The 17,777-nt window shown below is 21.0% G+C and overlaps 1 protein-coding gene across 1 annotated transcript; it reads left to right on the top strand.

Moving 5' to 3' along the window:
- The first annotated feature begins 2 nt into the window (after positions 1 to 2).
- Positions 3 to 17,681, top strand: LOC122717249 (indole-3-acetaldehyde oxidase-like). Its single transcript, XM_043941109.1, has 26 exons — positions 3 to 136; positions 3,452 to 3,642; positions 10,432 to 10,481; positions 10,555 to 10,735; positions 10,836 to 10,967; positions 11,046 to 11,202; positions 11,455 to 11,671; positions 11,769 to 11,989; positions 12,062 to 12,164; positions 12,237 to 12,364; positions 12,441 to 12,563; positions 12,647 to 12,814; positions 12,891 to 13,172; positions 13,303 to 13,407; positions 13,494 to 13,707; positions 13,901 to 14,084; positions 14,159 to 14,455; positions 15,067 to 15,149; positions 15,243 to 15,436; positions 15,512 to 15,670; positions 15,756 to 15,884; positions 16,612 to 16,742; positions 16,820 to 17,072; positions 17,159 to 17,255; positions 17,379 to 17,489; positions 17,581 to 17,681. The coding sequence occupies exons 2-26, from the start codon at positions 3,617 to 3,619 to the stop codon at positions 17,646 to 17,648; spliced, it is 3,813 nt and encodes a 1,270-aa protein (XP_043797044.1). The 5' UTR covers positions 3 to 136; positions 3,452 to 3,616; the 3' UTR covers positions 17,649 to 17,681.
- The last annotated feature ends 96 nt before the right edge of the window (positions 17,682 to 17,777 follow it).

The following is a 17,777-nucleotide window of genomic DNA, read 5'->3' as shown; positions in this document are numbered from 1 at the left end:
GGTCTAATTTGGGATTCATTTTATCCCCTTGGCACGTGCAGCTATCTCCATAAATAATATTTGCAATATATTACCAATATATATTCTAGAGATAAATATTCTTATTTGGTACCGCAACTCCTCCAAAGGCTGCATGGTAAGCTAAGCAAAAAGAAAAAAAAAGCTGTAAAATGTATTGAAATTCAAATTTAACATTATTTTCTGTGACATATTATATTCTTATAAATTTTTTTCATAACTGATTCGAACGGTGTTTATGATTAGAGGAAATGTAAGAAGAATTTAAAGAAACTGGAAATGAGACAAAAATGTTTTACAGAGGTCTCTTTGATATTGATTTACTACTTTATTATAGATCACTTTTGCAATTAACAATGATTTTCGCTTTATTTGAAAAATTTCAAGCAATCTAAAACATCTTGGTAAGATTTTTCAAATTTTTATAAACTTCAATGAAACATTCCCATTAAATGTTAAACTTAAAATAATAGTTAAAATTTTATTCGCAAGTAAGTAAAATGTAGCTGTTTCCAGCGCAGCAGAAATTCTTTGATCAAGATAGGAATATTAGTTATAATTGCAAAAGAAAAGAAAGAAAATGTGAATCGTTGAAAATACGAGAAAGTATAGTTCAAAATATTGGATTTTAAATGATCAGGAGTGCATAAATATTACACAATTGGACTGTACAAGATTAAAAATATGCAAAATATTAAAGTATCAATATAACAAATGACAGATTTGTTATACTGATTTGAAGATTTCAAACAAATCTCTTTTGAACAATGAGTAATAATTTCCAATTCTCCAAATATTATTGGTTTAGGAATTTGTGTACTCCTGATACAAAGTCTGTGACTTATTTAGTTTAAGTGTTTTCATATAATATGTTCATATAATATGTTCTAGGAGTTGGCAGAAGTAATAATCATAGGAGACTAGATCAATACAATATGTTCAATTAATGAATCATGTGAGAAAAAACTGGTCACTATTAAGTTTAAGAAAGCAATTTTTGTTTGAGCAAGTTTTATATAATTTTAAAAAATTTTCTCTAAAAATATATTAGAAATAATGTTATTATTTTTAGGAAATAAAAAAGGGAATTTGAAATAATAAGATTTTATTTTTAGAAAGAATAAATTCAAACAACACAATACAAAATTTTTTCACGATTATTTTCTTAATTTTGAAAAGAAGAGAAAAAATATTTATTTGTATAAAAAAGAAATATATTAACTATAAAAAATTTAATATATATTATAATATGTTTATAAGTAATAAAGAAATTTTTGAACAGTAAAAACAGAAGATCTAATAAAGTTAAAATTAATGAAATTTCACTTCATACAAAAAAAAAATAGAAAATATGATAATGTAGAAATTCATTATTTCGGATTTGTTCAAAGTCGTTCAAAAATTGTATTATATCATCAATTGAGGAAATAATAATTTTTATTTTTTTATTATTTTTTTTTTAGATTTAATTATTATTATTTTTTTTTTTTAGATAGAAAACAACGAAAAAAATGTAAATTGATCTTTTTCTACATAAACATCTTGAAATCGATTAAATGATTGTACAAAGAAATTTAGAACAATATTTTACATTCTAAAATCTTCGTATAAACTTATTGGTGATCAAGTATAACAGGACAATATTACATATACATATATAATACATATTTTATCGAAAATTATAGGGCAGTAGTGATCTATCTAAATCTTCTGTGTCTAAGCTAGCGAAAGATGATATAATTTTTAGAGAGAGGGGGCGGGGGGAGAGAGAGAGAGAGAGAGAGAGAGAGAGAGAGAGAGAGAACATTGGATTAATATTTCTCATTAATCACCAGCAGCACGTTCAGTGTTATGGAAGAATTCTATCTACTAGCTTCTTCTTTTTTACAATATATTAACTTTATAGAGCAATTATTGTATACATTATTAATGATTACTGGTTGACTGAAAAGGGTCCACTAGTGTTCTGATTCACAATTGATAGAATGGATACGTAGCTCAAAATGATACTCAAATGTTATGTAAATTATACATTCAGTAAAAATATAGCACTATTTTCTTTTATACTAATAACTTATCATCATCATCATCATCATTATCATCATCATCATCATCATTATGATTATTATCATTATTATTATTATCATTATTATTAATTCAGTTATTTTGAGCAACGTAATAGATAGTTAAAGGTGCATATTTTATTTTCAACATTTATCTATTAGATGAAATGGTAAACAATAAAATTTCAAGAAAACAATAAGTTAAACTTATTGTTTATTAATTCTATGTCCTATTTATAATTTTCAAGTGTACAGTTTATTCCTAAATAGAAGTAAAAATCTATTCAGAATTATTGTAAATATATTTAGATATTTAGTTAGATGAAATGTACATATCATTAATTTCTTCTATAGAAGAGTCCATTCTATTCGATTGTGAATTAATTTAATTAATAATTATAAAATTTAAGTTGTTTATTATAAAGAATAGTAAAAATTTAATTAGTGGAGGACACTGAACGTGTTAAAAGTGTTATTCTGGAGAAACCTGTGTTAAATCGCTAGCTTTTAGCGTAAATATTTTGTTTAAAGAGAAAGTAATGACAGAGAGAGAGAGAGAGAGAGAGAGAGAGAGAGAGAGAGAGAGAGAGAGAGAGAGGGAGAGAGGAGAAAGGAGAGAGGAGAGAGATGAAAAATTAAACGAGCTGGACCGAATCAGTATATTGGTAACAAACTAGAGAATCTATAGAAACATGGAGAAAACTCGCTATTTTTTCTGATTATCTTGATGAAATATTCTAGTATGCCATATTATATATTTTGTTTTTTCTGTTTTATCTTCCGTTAAAAAAGTCTCTCTTTAAATATAGTCACAATTCATCTGCGTTAATTCAAACAGAAAATATATATCGAGTAAAACATGTGTTGAGATATTATTATTTATAATTAATTTGTATTAATTGTCATTAATATCATTATGCGCTATAAATATGTTGTAAACGATTATTATGTAACGCATGAATGACGTTTAATAGAGTATTTATTGAAATTATCATTCGTGTCTATTCTTCAACCATAAGAAATACTTATTCATTTTATTTTTAAATATTTAAGTTTGATCAATTTTTCTAAATTTTTCAAAATTATATATAAATAATTATATAATAGTTTTAAGATTACTATCATTTAACTAATAATAGAAAGATATCAAGTTATTTTTAATCAATGAAATAATTAATAAAAAATACTCTTAATCTATAAAAATTCATATACATGAAGGATATAAATAATTAGAAAAAAATAATAATTTATGAAATAAATTTAAAAAATATTATTAAAAAAAGAAAATTATAAAAGTTAGAAAAATTAGATTTATACAAAATGAGATAAACATGAAAATAATTTTTTTTTTTGCAACTATTTTCTTACAGGTAGTGGGAGGCTTACGTTGTACAAACGTACACAATTGCATTAAAGCTGAGTAAGATAACTTCAATCAACATTCTAACTAACGATGTATGATGATTGTATCGTGTGCCATTCCCAAGAACGGTTCGACTTTTACGTGAATTCTTGCTTTGTAACATTTATAAAAGATGACCTCCGCTCAGGAAAATATTAGGTATGTTATTTCATTGTTTTCTATTACAATAATTATGCTGTAATATTATTATTAATTATTGCTAAAAATTTTATAAAAGAATAATTTTATAAAATTTGTTTTTTTTTTATATAACTTTATATTCAATAACGAGAAATTTATTGTTTAATATACATTATTTGATATTGCTATTTCATTCATTTTTTTTCCTATTTTTTTTTAATTTAAACTTACAATGTTGTTTTTTTAAGCTGTATCAAATTGAATTACTTAATTTTGATTATAACATAATGCTTAATTTCAAAGAAAATAAAATAAAAATAAATATAACTTTGAGCAAAAATGAATTTAAGGTTCTCTTGTATGTTTCTCTGTAGTAAAAGTTAATTGTTATTCAGTTAAAAAAAATGTCTAGTCAATTATGTTGAAATTTAATGGAATGTTGTAAACAAAAAAATTAAAAAAAAAATGTTTTAAAAAAAAATTAATTTAGATAAAGAAATAAAATATCAAAAATATAAACTTATATAAATTTGAATAAATAAGCACTATTCAATTAAATTATTTTCAAGTCGATAATGAAATTTTATTTATTATGTATACTATATAATAATACATAGCTATGAAAATATTCTTTATATATTTCTTTTAATAAATAATATTACTAAAAGATATTATTTATGTAATAATATTAAACTTATTTATTGTAAAAAATATCTTTTTTAAATTCTTTGCTTAGAGTTTTGAAGGTTATAGATGTTTTTATGCAAGTGAATATTTCTTTTTATTGTTTACTTAAAATATCTTTATTTCAAAATCTCATTGAAAAAAATTAAAAATTGAAAATATTTAAAAAATTTGTAAATTTTCATGAATACTTAAATGTAGAATCAGAGAAATATTTAATACGAAAGATTAAAGACAAAAGAGATATGCTTATTTTTTGCTGATTGATAACAAGGAGTTATTTGATTATATTTATAAATGCATCTTATATAATATTATAATATACAATACTATAATATTATTGTATATACAATAATATACAATAATAATATACAATAAAATACAATAATATACAATACTATAATATCATAATATACATATGTATTTTTATAATCGTATCAGGATTATAGAATTAATTAATCATTTTTTTATCAAATCATTTTGTAATTTTGCAACATTCCATCATAAATTATCATTAAAAATATTTTGTTGTTTATTTTATATCAATTTAATTTATATTTACATATATAACTATTTTCATTTTTTTTATTTAAATTCATTCGTAAAATAAAAGATTCGAAAAAAAGTGAGAAGTAAAAAAAAAAGTCATAAATCTTTATATATTTTTGATATTTTAATTCATTCATTTCATGTTTAATTCATTTATTTTAAAAATTTTTATTTAATTAATTTCTTATTGATATGTAATGTGGAAGTGCTATTATCTTAATGAAATTACATATTTCTCAAGTTCATATTTATCAAGATACCACGTTTATATATTGGTGGCTTTTAAAAATTAAAGGTTTATAAAAATATATATATATATATATTTTGAATATACTTCAGTATTAACTTACAAGAATAAAGAATGATTAGAAAGAAGAATAATAAAGATGAAATAAGATTCTATCTAAAAATTTAATTTATTCTTCAGAAAGTTCAATATTATTTTAAACTCAAATTATAATTATGATATGTCCCTATCAATACTACAATTTTCATTTGAAATATTTTTTCATTTCTACTTATATAAATAATCACATATAAATAAAATGGATATATTGTATGTTTATAATAAACTTTTTTTTTAAATTTCAATTATAAATATAATTATATTAATATACAAAAATAAATAAAGTAATAATTAATATAGTAATAATAAAAGCATTATATGTTATGATAGTTTAAGCATAGTAAATATAATAATAATAATTGTAATAATATACAATGATATATTAAATTATATTTCTATTTTTTTTTACTTTTTGTTATGTAAATTATAATTTATAAATAATTATTATGTAAAATATATAAATCATAAATATATAATAAATATATATAATATATATATATAATAAATATATAAATATATATAATAATATATAATAAATATATAAATCATAAATTATTATAATTAAAATATTGACTTTATAATGATAAATAAATATTAAAGTTATTCAGAAAAATGTGTTAAATATCTATAATGTTCAAATTCTTATGAATTTGTGCTGCATATATATACTTAATTCGCATGCAATACATATTTAAAAGAATCTATATATTTGTGTGCACTTATATATACAATTTTTTGCAATATAATGATTACTTAATGAATGCTATGAAATAGATAGCTTTTCTAATCATATTCCATTTATGCTTCCAAGAAAAATATCTTGTTATTGTTATCTAACAAAGTAGTATATTATTTAGCATAGTAGTTGAAAAAAATATATCGTTAAATGATTCACTATTTTTTAAAATTGATAACTTTTAAAGCTGATTATCATTCATGAAGTTGATGAACATTGTACATCATTTTTTAACTATTGCGTTTATTGTATACTGTTTTTTGTTAGCAACATCGAAATTACTAAACATAAGAACGTTGCAATATAATCTACTTAAAAAAATAAGTCAATAAATAAAATAAAATAAATATGACAGCTTAAAAAATTAAAATAAAATAAAAATTGAAGAATGGAAAAAACTAATTTTTAATAGAAAAAACCGAAATATTATTTATTAATATTTTTTTTAAATATTTACATTACAAAACTTATTTGTTACATGTATTTACTACTACAATTTATATAACTTTATAATATTTTTATTTTAATATTTTAAAGACTTATTAATTAACAATAAAAAAAATTTATATTTTAAAAAAAGATATAAATCCATTACATGGTTTTGTTAAAAAGGTTATCAATGCTTTATTAATGCCAATATAAATTTTTTTATTTGGAATAATTGAAACATTTAATATCTATAAAAAGATAAAGAATTGACTATATTTATTATTGTCTAAATAGAATTTGCAAACATCAACCTAAAAAACTCTGGAAAAAGGAGGAGGATCTTTACAATAAATAGGTTATGCATATAATATAAATACTTTTAGAAATATTAAAATTGAAAGAAATACAATTGAAATACACATGTATTTAGATAAACTTAAAAGGATAACTGGTATATATCACATATGAAATCTAAATTCCTTATTTTGAGTTATTTCAAACGAAATCATCACTATTATCGATATAACTCAAAGAAAATTGCATTCTGTTTGTATTAATTATCTCTTCAGAAAATTGTTCTCATTAAAAATATGCAAATATATTAAAGATAAAATTCTCAAAGAGTTTCTTTCAAAAATTTTTTTTTTTACAAATAGTTTTGTAATAAGAGCATTTATACGAGAATAATTTTCACTTTCAACATAGTATCTGTTAGCTAAAATAATTTTCTCAATAATAATTTTCAAAAATTTTTCAGATATATTCGCATCTTCAATTAGATCTTTTTTTATGATTCTTCTTCATTATCCTTGGTCGATCAAAGTATTAACTTGATCTAAATTTAAAGGACTAGAGTATTTTTTCGAGTTATTTACGCACTATTGAAAATAATATTACGATTTCTATTAATATTTATTTTACATGTTTGCCGATTTAAATTTTATCTTTTTTATTTCTTTGATAAAATCGATTTTGTTTAAATATAATCTAACATCTTATAAATATTAAAATGATTAGAACATTGTTTAAAATAAATATTTTTTTACTTTATATTTTTTTACAAATTAATGAATCATTGGTTATATATCTTATAATAATACATTTTATAATATGATAAATTTTTTTATTCATTCATTCAATTTTTCTTCGTTATTATTATCAATATTATTATTATTAATGTTTATCTATATGTATATAATTTATAATAATTTAATGTGAAAATTTAATTTTAAAAGTATGATATGTAATGCTAAAAAATTAAAATTTATGTTACTTACATAAAAAATTCACATAATAATTTACAATTTTAATATCAAATGCAATTCTAATATAATTATCATTCAATTGATATTAGATACAGTTGATAATGAATAAATATATCATAAATAAAATAATACTAATTTTTTATTTTTAATTTTTAATTTTTAAAATAATACTAGTTTTTTTTTTACATTTATACAAATGCAGATTAGACTAAATCAATGTTATGAATAATAAAAATAACATTATAAATAACATTATAAACATTATAAAATATGTTACATAAACAATGAAATATATCTTTTTTATATAAACATTATTATAAAAATAATTACTGTTTTTATGTATAGATCTATAGAATAAAGCACAATATTACAAACTTTTTTGAAATTAATACAGATTAATTAAGATATTAATTTTTTATATTTGACAGATTTTTAAAATCAATTTAAGAAACGAAAAACGTTCCGATAAAAGAATTATATCAAATTTTTTTTTTTTTTATGTAGAATCATTATCCGATTATATATATATATACGATTATTATACTATTCTACGTACGAAAATATTTTTCGTACATATTATTATATTATATCTACAAATATAATTTGTTGACTCGATTAACATTCACTTTGAAAATAAATTGAAAAAAAATTTTTTTCGTTTTTTTATTTATCGATAATTTTAAACATATAAAGTATCAGATTCAAATTTTTAGACTTATTAGGACTATAGATAAAAAGTTTTTCTTTTTAAAAAAAAATATTTTTTGTTTCCTAATATTTTATATTAGCTATTATTAATTATTACCAAATAATATCAAATATGCAAAAATAAATTAAAAATCCATAAAACAAAGTTTTAAAATTATTAAATATTAAAATCATCGAATCATTATTAAAGTTGATAAAACAAGTCTTTTGTAAATAATTATCCATTTCAAAATTTAGAAACATTGCAGAATTGTATATAAATAAAATAAAACTTATTCCTAATGTTTATATATGTTTATCCTTTCATGAGAAAATCAATTTTATAATTTTAAATAATATATGTATCTATTATTATAATTGCTATGAGAATAAAAAAATTAAGAAAAGAGTTGGAATTGAATTTATGATTTACATATATTTTTCATTAGATACTTGAGAAATATTAAACAGATAATCGAAAAATCATTATTAAAATATTTTTTTTCAAATCGCTTTATGATTGGATATATTGTTTTACTATTTTGCTTCACTATTTACGAGATGTATTGCTTCACTATTTATGAGATGAAAAAAGGAAAATTACTCATATAGAGAAGCCATTTAGTTTTAAGTATTGCGATATTAAACTATTATTGTTAAATATTTTAAGTCAATTTTGATGTTATGTAAGATTTGAAATTGCATTGTAATGTATGTAATTTTCATTCATTAAGCCCATTTTTATATATTATCTCTTTTGTGATAAATTTTTTTTTTGCATATTCACTCGATTGTATATTCATTTGATAAATATCATATACCTACTTTTTTTTATCATTTATGCTTAATATTAAATACATTTTTAATTGCATATAATTGCAATTTAAATTAAATATATAATTAATATGCAATTAGTCATTATTATATGATTTTATTTTACAATTTTATTTTTATTTTTATTTTTTTTTTATTAAATATTATTTATATTACAATTTTTAAGTAAGAGTAATATGTTATAAGATAAATTATCTTTATTCTCTATTGAAAATTTCTTTTTGAAAAATATTTATAATTTTATCGAAACAATAATGTAAAATAGAAATCACTTTAATCGATTATAATGAATTTGAAAATACTTTTTACGCTTAAAAAAAATCATTAAATTATAAGATAAGAACAAGAGGATTTCCATCCTTCATTCACCGATATACCATAAATCTTATCTGTAGATAAGTCATTTCGGATTAATACATGTATCTATTTATGAATATATTATCCATTCAATTAGATTCATATTCATTCCAAGAAAATTTATTTTACACATATTGTTAAAAATAAACTTGAATACATTTTTTGTTTAGTATACTGCCGGTTTTTTCATATGAGTAAAATTTGATATATATTTTTAATATGAGTAATATTTTTAAAATCGAATTATTTATAATAATTATAAATCTTAAATTATATTTCTTAGAGAAAAATAATGCATCAGAAGAGTCATTTTTTATGTTTCAATATTTGTAAACAAATGTCAAATTTAGTTTTACATACTTAGAAAATATAATTATATTAAATTATTTTTTTATTTATCAAACTCAAATTTAAGTCAAGTCTTAAATCAGTTAATTATTTTGTCAAAAAAATCGAATAAATCGAATATATATTATATTTTATTATATTTATATTAATATCAAATGTAAAAAATTATTTAAAATTTTGACTGTAAAATAATGAATATAATTTCATGAATTATTATTCACATGAATTTATTTGAAGTAATTAATTTGAAAAGCAATCTTATAGCAATAAATGTATAATATATTTTAATATATATATATATATAATAAATATTTTTTAACATTCGATTAAAATATTTTCAATTCTTTTGCATTATCTCTAATTATTTTTGAATTATTTTTTATCAAGATCTTTATTTGATTATAATCTGATATTATTCTTTATCTAATAAAATATAATTATTGATAAGAAAATTTTTGAAATTGAATTATGAATTTGAATTATGAAATCTTGCATCAAAATTTTTAATTATTTATAAAAAAATAAATATATATATCTTGATTTATTGATTAATGTAATAATTATTATTTCAGAGATTCTAAGAACATTATACAATTTATCATCAATGAACAAAGTTATATTGGTTTGTATTTATTAATTGTAATAATCGAAAAATAAAATAGTAACAATTCAATAATTATAACTATTTTTTTCAGTAAAAGAAGATATTCCGCCTGATACTACTCTGAATATCTTTATTCGAGATTATGCTAAACTACGAGGAACTAAAGCTATGTGCCTCGAAGGAGGTTGTGGTGCATGTATTGTATCAGTAAAAGTTAAGGATGAGGATATATCTGTGAATTCTTGTTTAGTACCAATTCTTATTTGCAATGGGTAAGACTAAGAACTAAGTAATTTATTGAATTTATTATTTTTATATCACTGATATTTCAAATTACTTAATTTTATCATTTTATCATTTTTTACATCATAGATGGATCATAAAAACAATTGAAGGTTTGGGTAATAAGAAAAATGGCTATCATACTTTACAGACAGGATTAGCAGGAAAAAATGGTTCTCAATGTGGTTTTTGCTCACCTGGAATGATAATGAATATGTATAGGTATATATATAATTTGTATTTATATTTTATTTTAATAAAAATCTCACAAATAAATTTAATAAACTTCATATTTTTTAGTCTCTTAAAAAAAAAAAATTTAACAATGAAGCAAATAGAAAATTCGTTTGGAAGTAATATATGTCGTTGTACTGGCTATCGACCGATTCTAGATACATTTAAAGCATTCGCCAATGATGCTGAGGAAAATCTTGTTAAAGATATTCAAGATATTGAAGTATGTCAAGCAAGATATCAACATTAAATAATATCATATTATTTAAGCTATATTTGAAATTTTAATAATATCAATTATAAGTAATTTTTCTTAATCTTTCTTAAGTATTAGATTTTATAGAGATAACTATTTTATTTATTCAAAAAGATGTTTTATTCAATATTATTCATTATTTACATTTTTATTTGTTATATTCTATTTAAATCTTTTATTGAAAAATATTTTTCTATGATAAAAAATTTTTTTATTTAGGAATTATTTAATATAAAAACTTGTAAAAGAATTAATGCGTTGTATGAAAATAGTTGTAATTGTTGTTGCACAGTCATTCAGAAGACAGAACATAAAATTGATATGAAATTGGATAATAGTGAGTTTCATAAAATTCTATCAATTGATGATTTGTTTGCATTATTTCAAAAGAATTCAAATGCAAGCTACATTTTACATGGTGGCAATACTGCACATGGTATATATACAATTATTAATAATAATTTATATTAATTTTATATTATTAAATTTTATTTATTACATAATATATAATATATATATTTTTTTTCTTGTAGGTGTGTATCGATCGAAAATACCAGATATAATTATTGATATAAACGATATATCTGATTTGCGTAATATAAGAAAAGATAATGATACTTTAACTATTGGAGGCAATGTCTCCCTTACTGTAGCAATGGAAACTTTTGAAAAATATTCAAAAGAACCAGGATTTAAATATTTACAGCATTTGGCTAAACATATTGATTTAATTGCTAGTGTTCCTGTGAGAAATGTAGGTAAATCCAATTAAGCATATGTAATAAATATAAAACAAATAAAATAAATAAAAAACTTTATATTGCAGATTGGATCTGTAGCAGGAAATTTAATGATTAAATACGAGCATCGAGAATTTCCATCAGATTTATTTTTAATTTTGGAAACTGCGGGAGCACAATTGCATATAGGTAAATAAAAGAATTTAAATAAAAATATTTTAAATATTTATATATGTAAATTGAATATTTTCATTTTTTCAGTGGAAGTTGGTGGCAAGAAAACTGCCATGACATTACTTGAATTTTTAAACTGTAATATGAAACATAAAATTATATACAGTATAATATTGTCGGCTCTTGGCGAGGATTACGAATACAGATCTTATAAAGTATACTTTTTATATTATTATTTTATGTAATTGAATTATCTAGAATAATAATTTTTATCAAGAAAATTAAACTTAGATAATGCCGCGATCACAAAATGCTCATGCTGCTGTAAACGCAGCATTCTTGTTTAAATTGGATGGAAGTGGAAAAGTACTGGAGAAGCCAAACATTATCATAGGTGGAATAAACAAAAATTTCGTGAGTAAAAACTAAATGTAATAAAGATAAATTGAAAGATGTAAATAAATAGATTTAAAAAAGAATTAAATTAATATTTTCAGTTGCATGCTTCAAAAACTGAAAATTTTTTATTCGGGAAATTCATCTTTGAGGAGAACATAGTTAAACAAGCTTTAGATATATTAGATGCGGAGATACAACCTGACTATGTTTTGCCTGATTATTCTCCAAAATTTAGAAAAATACTTGCAGAAGGTCTTTTCTACAAAGTTTGTATTTTTGGATAAGAAATTATTGAAATTTCTAGTATAATTAAATATTTATATGAAAAAAATTCTTTTATAGTTTATTTTAAGTATTAAACCAGAAAATGTGAATCCAACATTACGCAGTGGTGGATCTATTTTAGAGCGTGGATTGTCTTCTGGAAAACAAAATTACGATACAAATAAATATCTATGGCCTTTGAATCAGCCTTTGCCAAAAATGGAAGCTATATATCAAACATCGGGTGAAGCACATTATACAAATGATTTTCCACCATTTCCAAATGAAGTTTTTTGTGCTTTTGTTCTTACCACAGTAGCTAATGGAAAAATAAAGAACATCGATGCTTCTGAAGCATTGGTATTTTTATTAAATTTAAATAAATTTAAATATTTTGCAAATTTTAACATTTTTAAACCATTAATTTTTAATTTTAAATTTATAACATTTATTATATATTTTTCTTGTAAATTTGAATATATATTTCTAGAAAATGAAAGGAGTAATAGCATTCTATACAGCTAAAGATATTCCTGGAAAAAATTTATTTATACCAGCAAATGCTCAATTATTATTCTTGAATTTTGATGAAGTAGTAAGTTAGATCATTAAAAAAAAAAAATGTTATTTAAAATTTAATATTCAAAATTTATAACTTATCTTAATTTTTTATATTTTAAGCTTTTTGTAGATACAAATATTGAATATGCTGGACAGCCAATCGGAGTAATTGTTGCTACAACTTTTACAATTGCTAATCAAGCAGCACAAATAGTAAATGTTTCCTATATTGATTTCATACCAGAAAAAATATTATTAACGATTGAGGATATACTTGCATTGAATGATAATACCAGAGTATATGAATCAGCTAATTCCATTGCACAAACCAAAGGTGCAAATATAATATTTTGGATAAAGTTTATACAAAATATTTCATTTCATAATTATTCATTCACATATTATTGCAATTTTATAGAACTAAAATTTTTATTATTCTTTATATTAAATATAAAAATATTATTATTCTAAATTTATATTATTGTTTATTATTTTTTTTTTGAACTCATTAAATTTGAATATCATAGGAAATGATGTGAAACATGTAATAAAAGGAACATTTAGAAACGGAAGTCAATATCATTTCACTATGGAAACTCAAACATGCGTTTGTGTGCCAATAGAGGATGGAATAGACGTTTTTGCTGCAACTCAATGGATGGATCTCACCCAAGTAGCCATAGCTCAGTGTCTTAATATAAAAAATAATAAGTAATATATACAAAATACAATGTTGAATTTATTCAATTTATTGTTTTTTAAAATTGCTAATTTTAATTTTACAGTATTAACATTAATGTGAGGAGATTAGGAGGTGCTTATGGTGCAAAAATATCTCGTGCTACACAAATTGCTTGTGCTTGTGCTTTAGTATGCTATAAATTAAATCGACCAGTTAGATTCATTATGTCGATAGAAAGCAATATGCTCGCTATAGGAAAACGATATGATACTCGTCAAGAATATGAAATTGGTGTAAATGATGACGGTCAAATTCAATATTTGAATTCAAAACACTGGGGCAACAGTGGTTCCAATTTTAACGAATTTCATGCTCCTACAGTTGTAGAACAAATGAAAAAGTAATATATAGACACAATTTTAATTACTGAGACAACAAATTAGAAATATATTTAAAGTAAAGATATATTTAAAATTATAATTGGAATTATAGTTTTTGAGATATTAATAAAAATTATTACTATTATTACATTGAATTATATCCATATATATACTTTCATGATAGTATATATATCAATATGCTACTTACTTATTTATTATAAACACATTGTGGTAGCTGATATCTAAAATATATAACTATACAAATGAACTATTTTTAGATCTGCAAAATATCAAAATTTTTTATGGATAAATATATTAATTATATTAATTATATTAACTCGCTAAAGTTTATCTATCATGCATTTTAGATGTCGACTATAGCAATGTATTTATAAAAGCAATTTATATAGATAAGTAATAGCATATTGATACACATTCTATCATGGCTTTACATATATAAAATCTCAAAAATTATGGTAATGTAACTATTATAATTCTTAAAAAATCAAATTGTTGATGAAGTTATTTTTCTAATTTGTCTTCTAATTTATTGCCTCAATAAATTCAAATCAATATATATTATAATAAATAAAAAATCATATATAGAAATTCTTTTTTATAAAAATTTTAGTTGTTATGATTACACTACTTGGACTTATCAAGGCTTTGAAGTTAAAACTGACTTGCCTTCCAATACTTTTTGTCGAGCTCCAGGTATTTCTAATCAACAATATAGTGAAAAGAAATAATTTTTCTAAAGTTAAAATTTAATTTAATTTTCTAATTTTATTTTAATTTTTTTTCTAGGTTCAACAGAAGGTATAGCTATAATAGAAAACATAATGGAACACATAGCAAAAACTGTTGAAAAAGATCCATTAGAAGTTAGATATGCAAACATGATTGAGGATCATAAAAAAGTATTACAGCCTATGATAGAAGAACTATGTCAGAATGCGGATTATGATATCAGAAAAAGAGCTGTAGATATTTTTAATGCTGTAAGAATATTTAATTTTTTATTGTAATTTTATTATTATATAAAATATTGATTATAATGAAATTTATATTTATAGGAAAATCGATGGAAGAAGAAAGGAATAAGTTTGATACCTATGACGTATCCTTTGACTATTTTTGGTCAATTTCATGCACTTGTTTCGATTTATGCACGAGATGGCACAGTTTCTGTTACCCATGGAGGAATTGAGTGTGGTCAGGGAATTAATACTAAGGTATTATCAAATATCATAATTAAATCTTTTTATAAATAATATACTAAAAAATTTTTAATAAAAAAAAATTTTTTTTTCATTATAGGTAGCTCAAGTAGCAGCACATACTTTAGGTATTGACTTATCATTGATCACTGTAAAAGCAAGCAACAATTTAACATCTCCAAATAATATGGTTACTGGTGGTAGTGTTACCAGTGAGACTTGTGCATATGTAATGCATTTGTTTGTTTATTATTACCTTATATATATCATATATAATATTATATATAGAAAATATGATCATTTTTCCAATTAGCTCTCTCTCATCTTAATAAGTTTGAAATGTTGTAAAAGATTTTATTTTGAATAATTTTTTTTAAGCATAATCAATGATTGACTTTAGGAGTTATTTGCAAAATTTTTTGATACTGTAATTTTGAATTTTACTTATATGTGCATTCATAATAATATATTTATTAGTATGTTTATTAGTTGTTATTTATTTATTTATTAAGTTACATAATTTTTACTAACATATGAACTGCACAGAGCATAGAAAGATTTGCGTTTTGATATTTAAACTGAATTTCATTTATTTATAATGAAGTTGGCGGAGCAAAACACAAATTAGAAAAAAGGATGAATTCCGTAAACGCTGATTTTATTAATAATTATTAATTTATTATTCATTATGAGAATGCTTCAGTGATTGGAATGTTACATACAGATTTTATACAGATAAAATTTAATGCAATAGTTTTTTACAAAAGTTTTTTACGAATAATTTAAAAATTAGAAAAAATTAGAAAAAATATTTATATTTAACATAATAAAAGTTATTTAAAATAATATCTTTTAAAATATATTTCAAATTAATTAATATTGATGAGGAATATAATAAACGGATTAATCGAAAATATATGCTATTTAAAAATACATATATATTTTAATATTTTTAGGCAACTATGATGGCTTGCAAAGAACTAGTTCAGAGATTAGAACCTATTAAAAAGGAGTTGGAAAACTTTTCTTGGCAAAAATTAGTATTAACAGCACACTTAAGAGATATTGATTTATGTGCGCGATACATGTATGTTTTATAATAATTTGATAGCTAAATTCGCTTTCTAATTAATATATTTATGAAATATGTTCATGTATATTTAGGTTTACTGTAAAAGATGATATAAAATCATATCCAATATATGGGGCAACTATAGCAGAAGTTGAGATTGATGTATTGACCGGACAACATATTATACACAGAGTAGATTTAATTGAAGATGTTGGAAGGAGTATGAATCCAGAACTAGATTTGGGACAAGTGGAAGGTGCTTTCACAATGGGTCTCGGATATTGGACTTACGAACAGCTAATTTATGATCCGAAAACTGGTCAATTAACAAATTATAGAACTTGGGTACCGTTTCTGAATTTGTCTAATTTAATATATATGTGCAAAAAAAAATTGTTAAAAAAAAATTGAAAATATATATTTTTTTGCAGAATTATAAACCACCAGGTGCAAAGGACATTCCTGTCGATTTTCGAGTTTATTTCCGTAGAAATAGTACTAATCCATTAAGTGTTCTTCGTTCAAAAGGTAAAATTATATATTATAATTAAATTTTGATTATATTAAATTATAATTAATTGAAAGATAAAACTATTAATAGTAATTTTCAATGCATTTGATTAATCTTAATAAATTATTAAATAATCATAGCTACTGGTGAACCACCATTATGTATGAGTTATGCGATACCTATTGCAATTCATAATGCACTTAATTCAGCAAGAAAAAATGCTGGAAATAATGATTCATGGTACAATCGAGGTAAGAATGAAAAATATTTTCAAAAATTAATATATATTATTATTTTATTAACGTAACCTATTAAATTTGTTATTAAAAATTTTTTTTTCAGAATATCCTCTTACAATAGAAAAGATTTTATTAGATAGTTTAACTACTAAAGAACAATTAGTACTTTAAAAATTTATATTTTCAATAAAATATTTAACAATTTTCTTTTTTTAATATCTATCATTTATGATGTTCAATATATTTCAATTTATAATTATTCATTATATATGTTATAAATATATAATAAATATAATATAT

The sequence above is a fragment of the Apis laboriosa genome, unplaced genomic scaffold (assembly GCF_014066325.1).
Source record: "Apis laboriosa isolate Shangri-la unplaced genomic scaffold, ASM1406632v1 scaffold4_cov146, whole genome shotgun sequence".
Taxonomy (NCBI): Eukaryota; Metazoa; Arthropoda; class Insecta; order Hymenoptera; family Apidae; genus Apis; species Apis laboriosa.
This window is presented reverse-complemented; position numbering and strand designations above follow the sequence as displayed.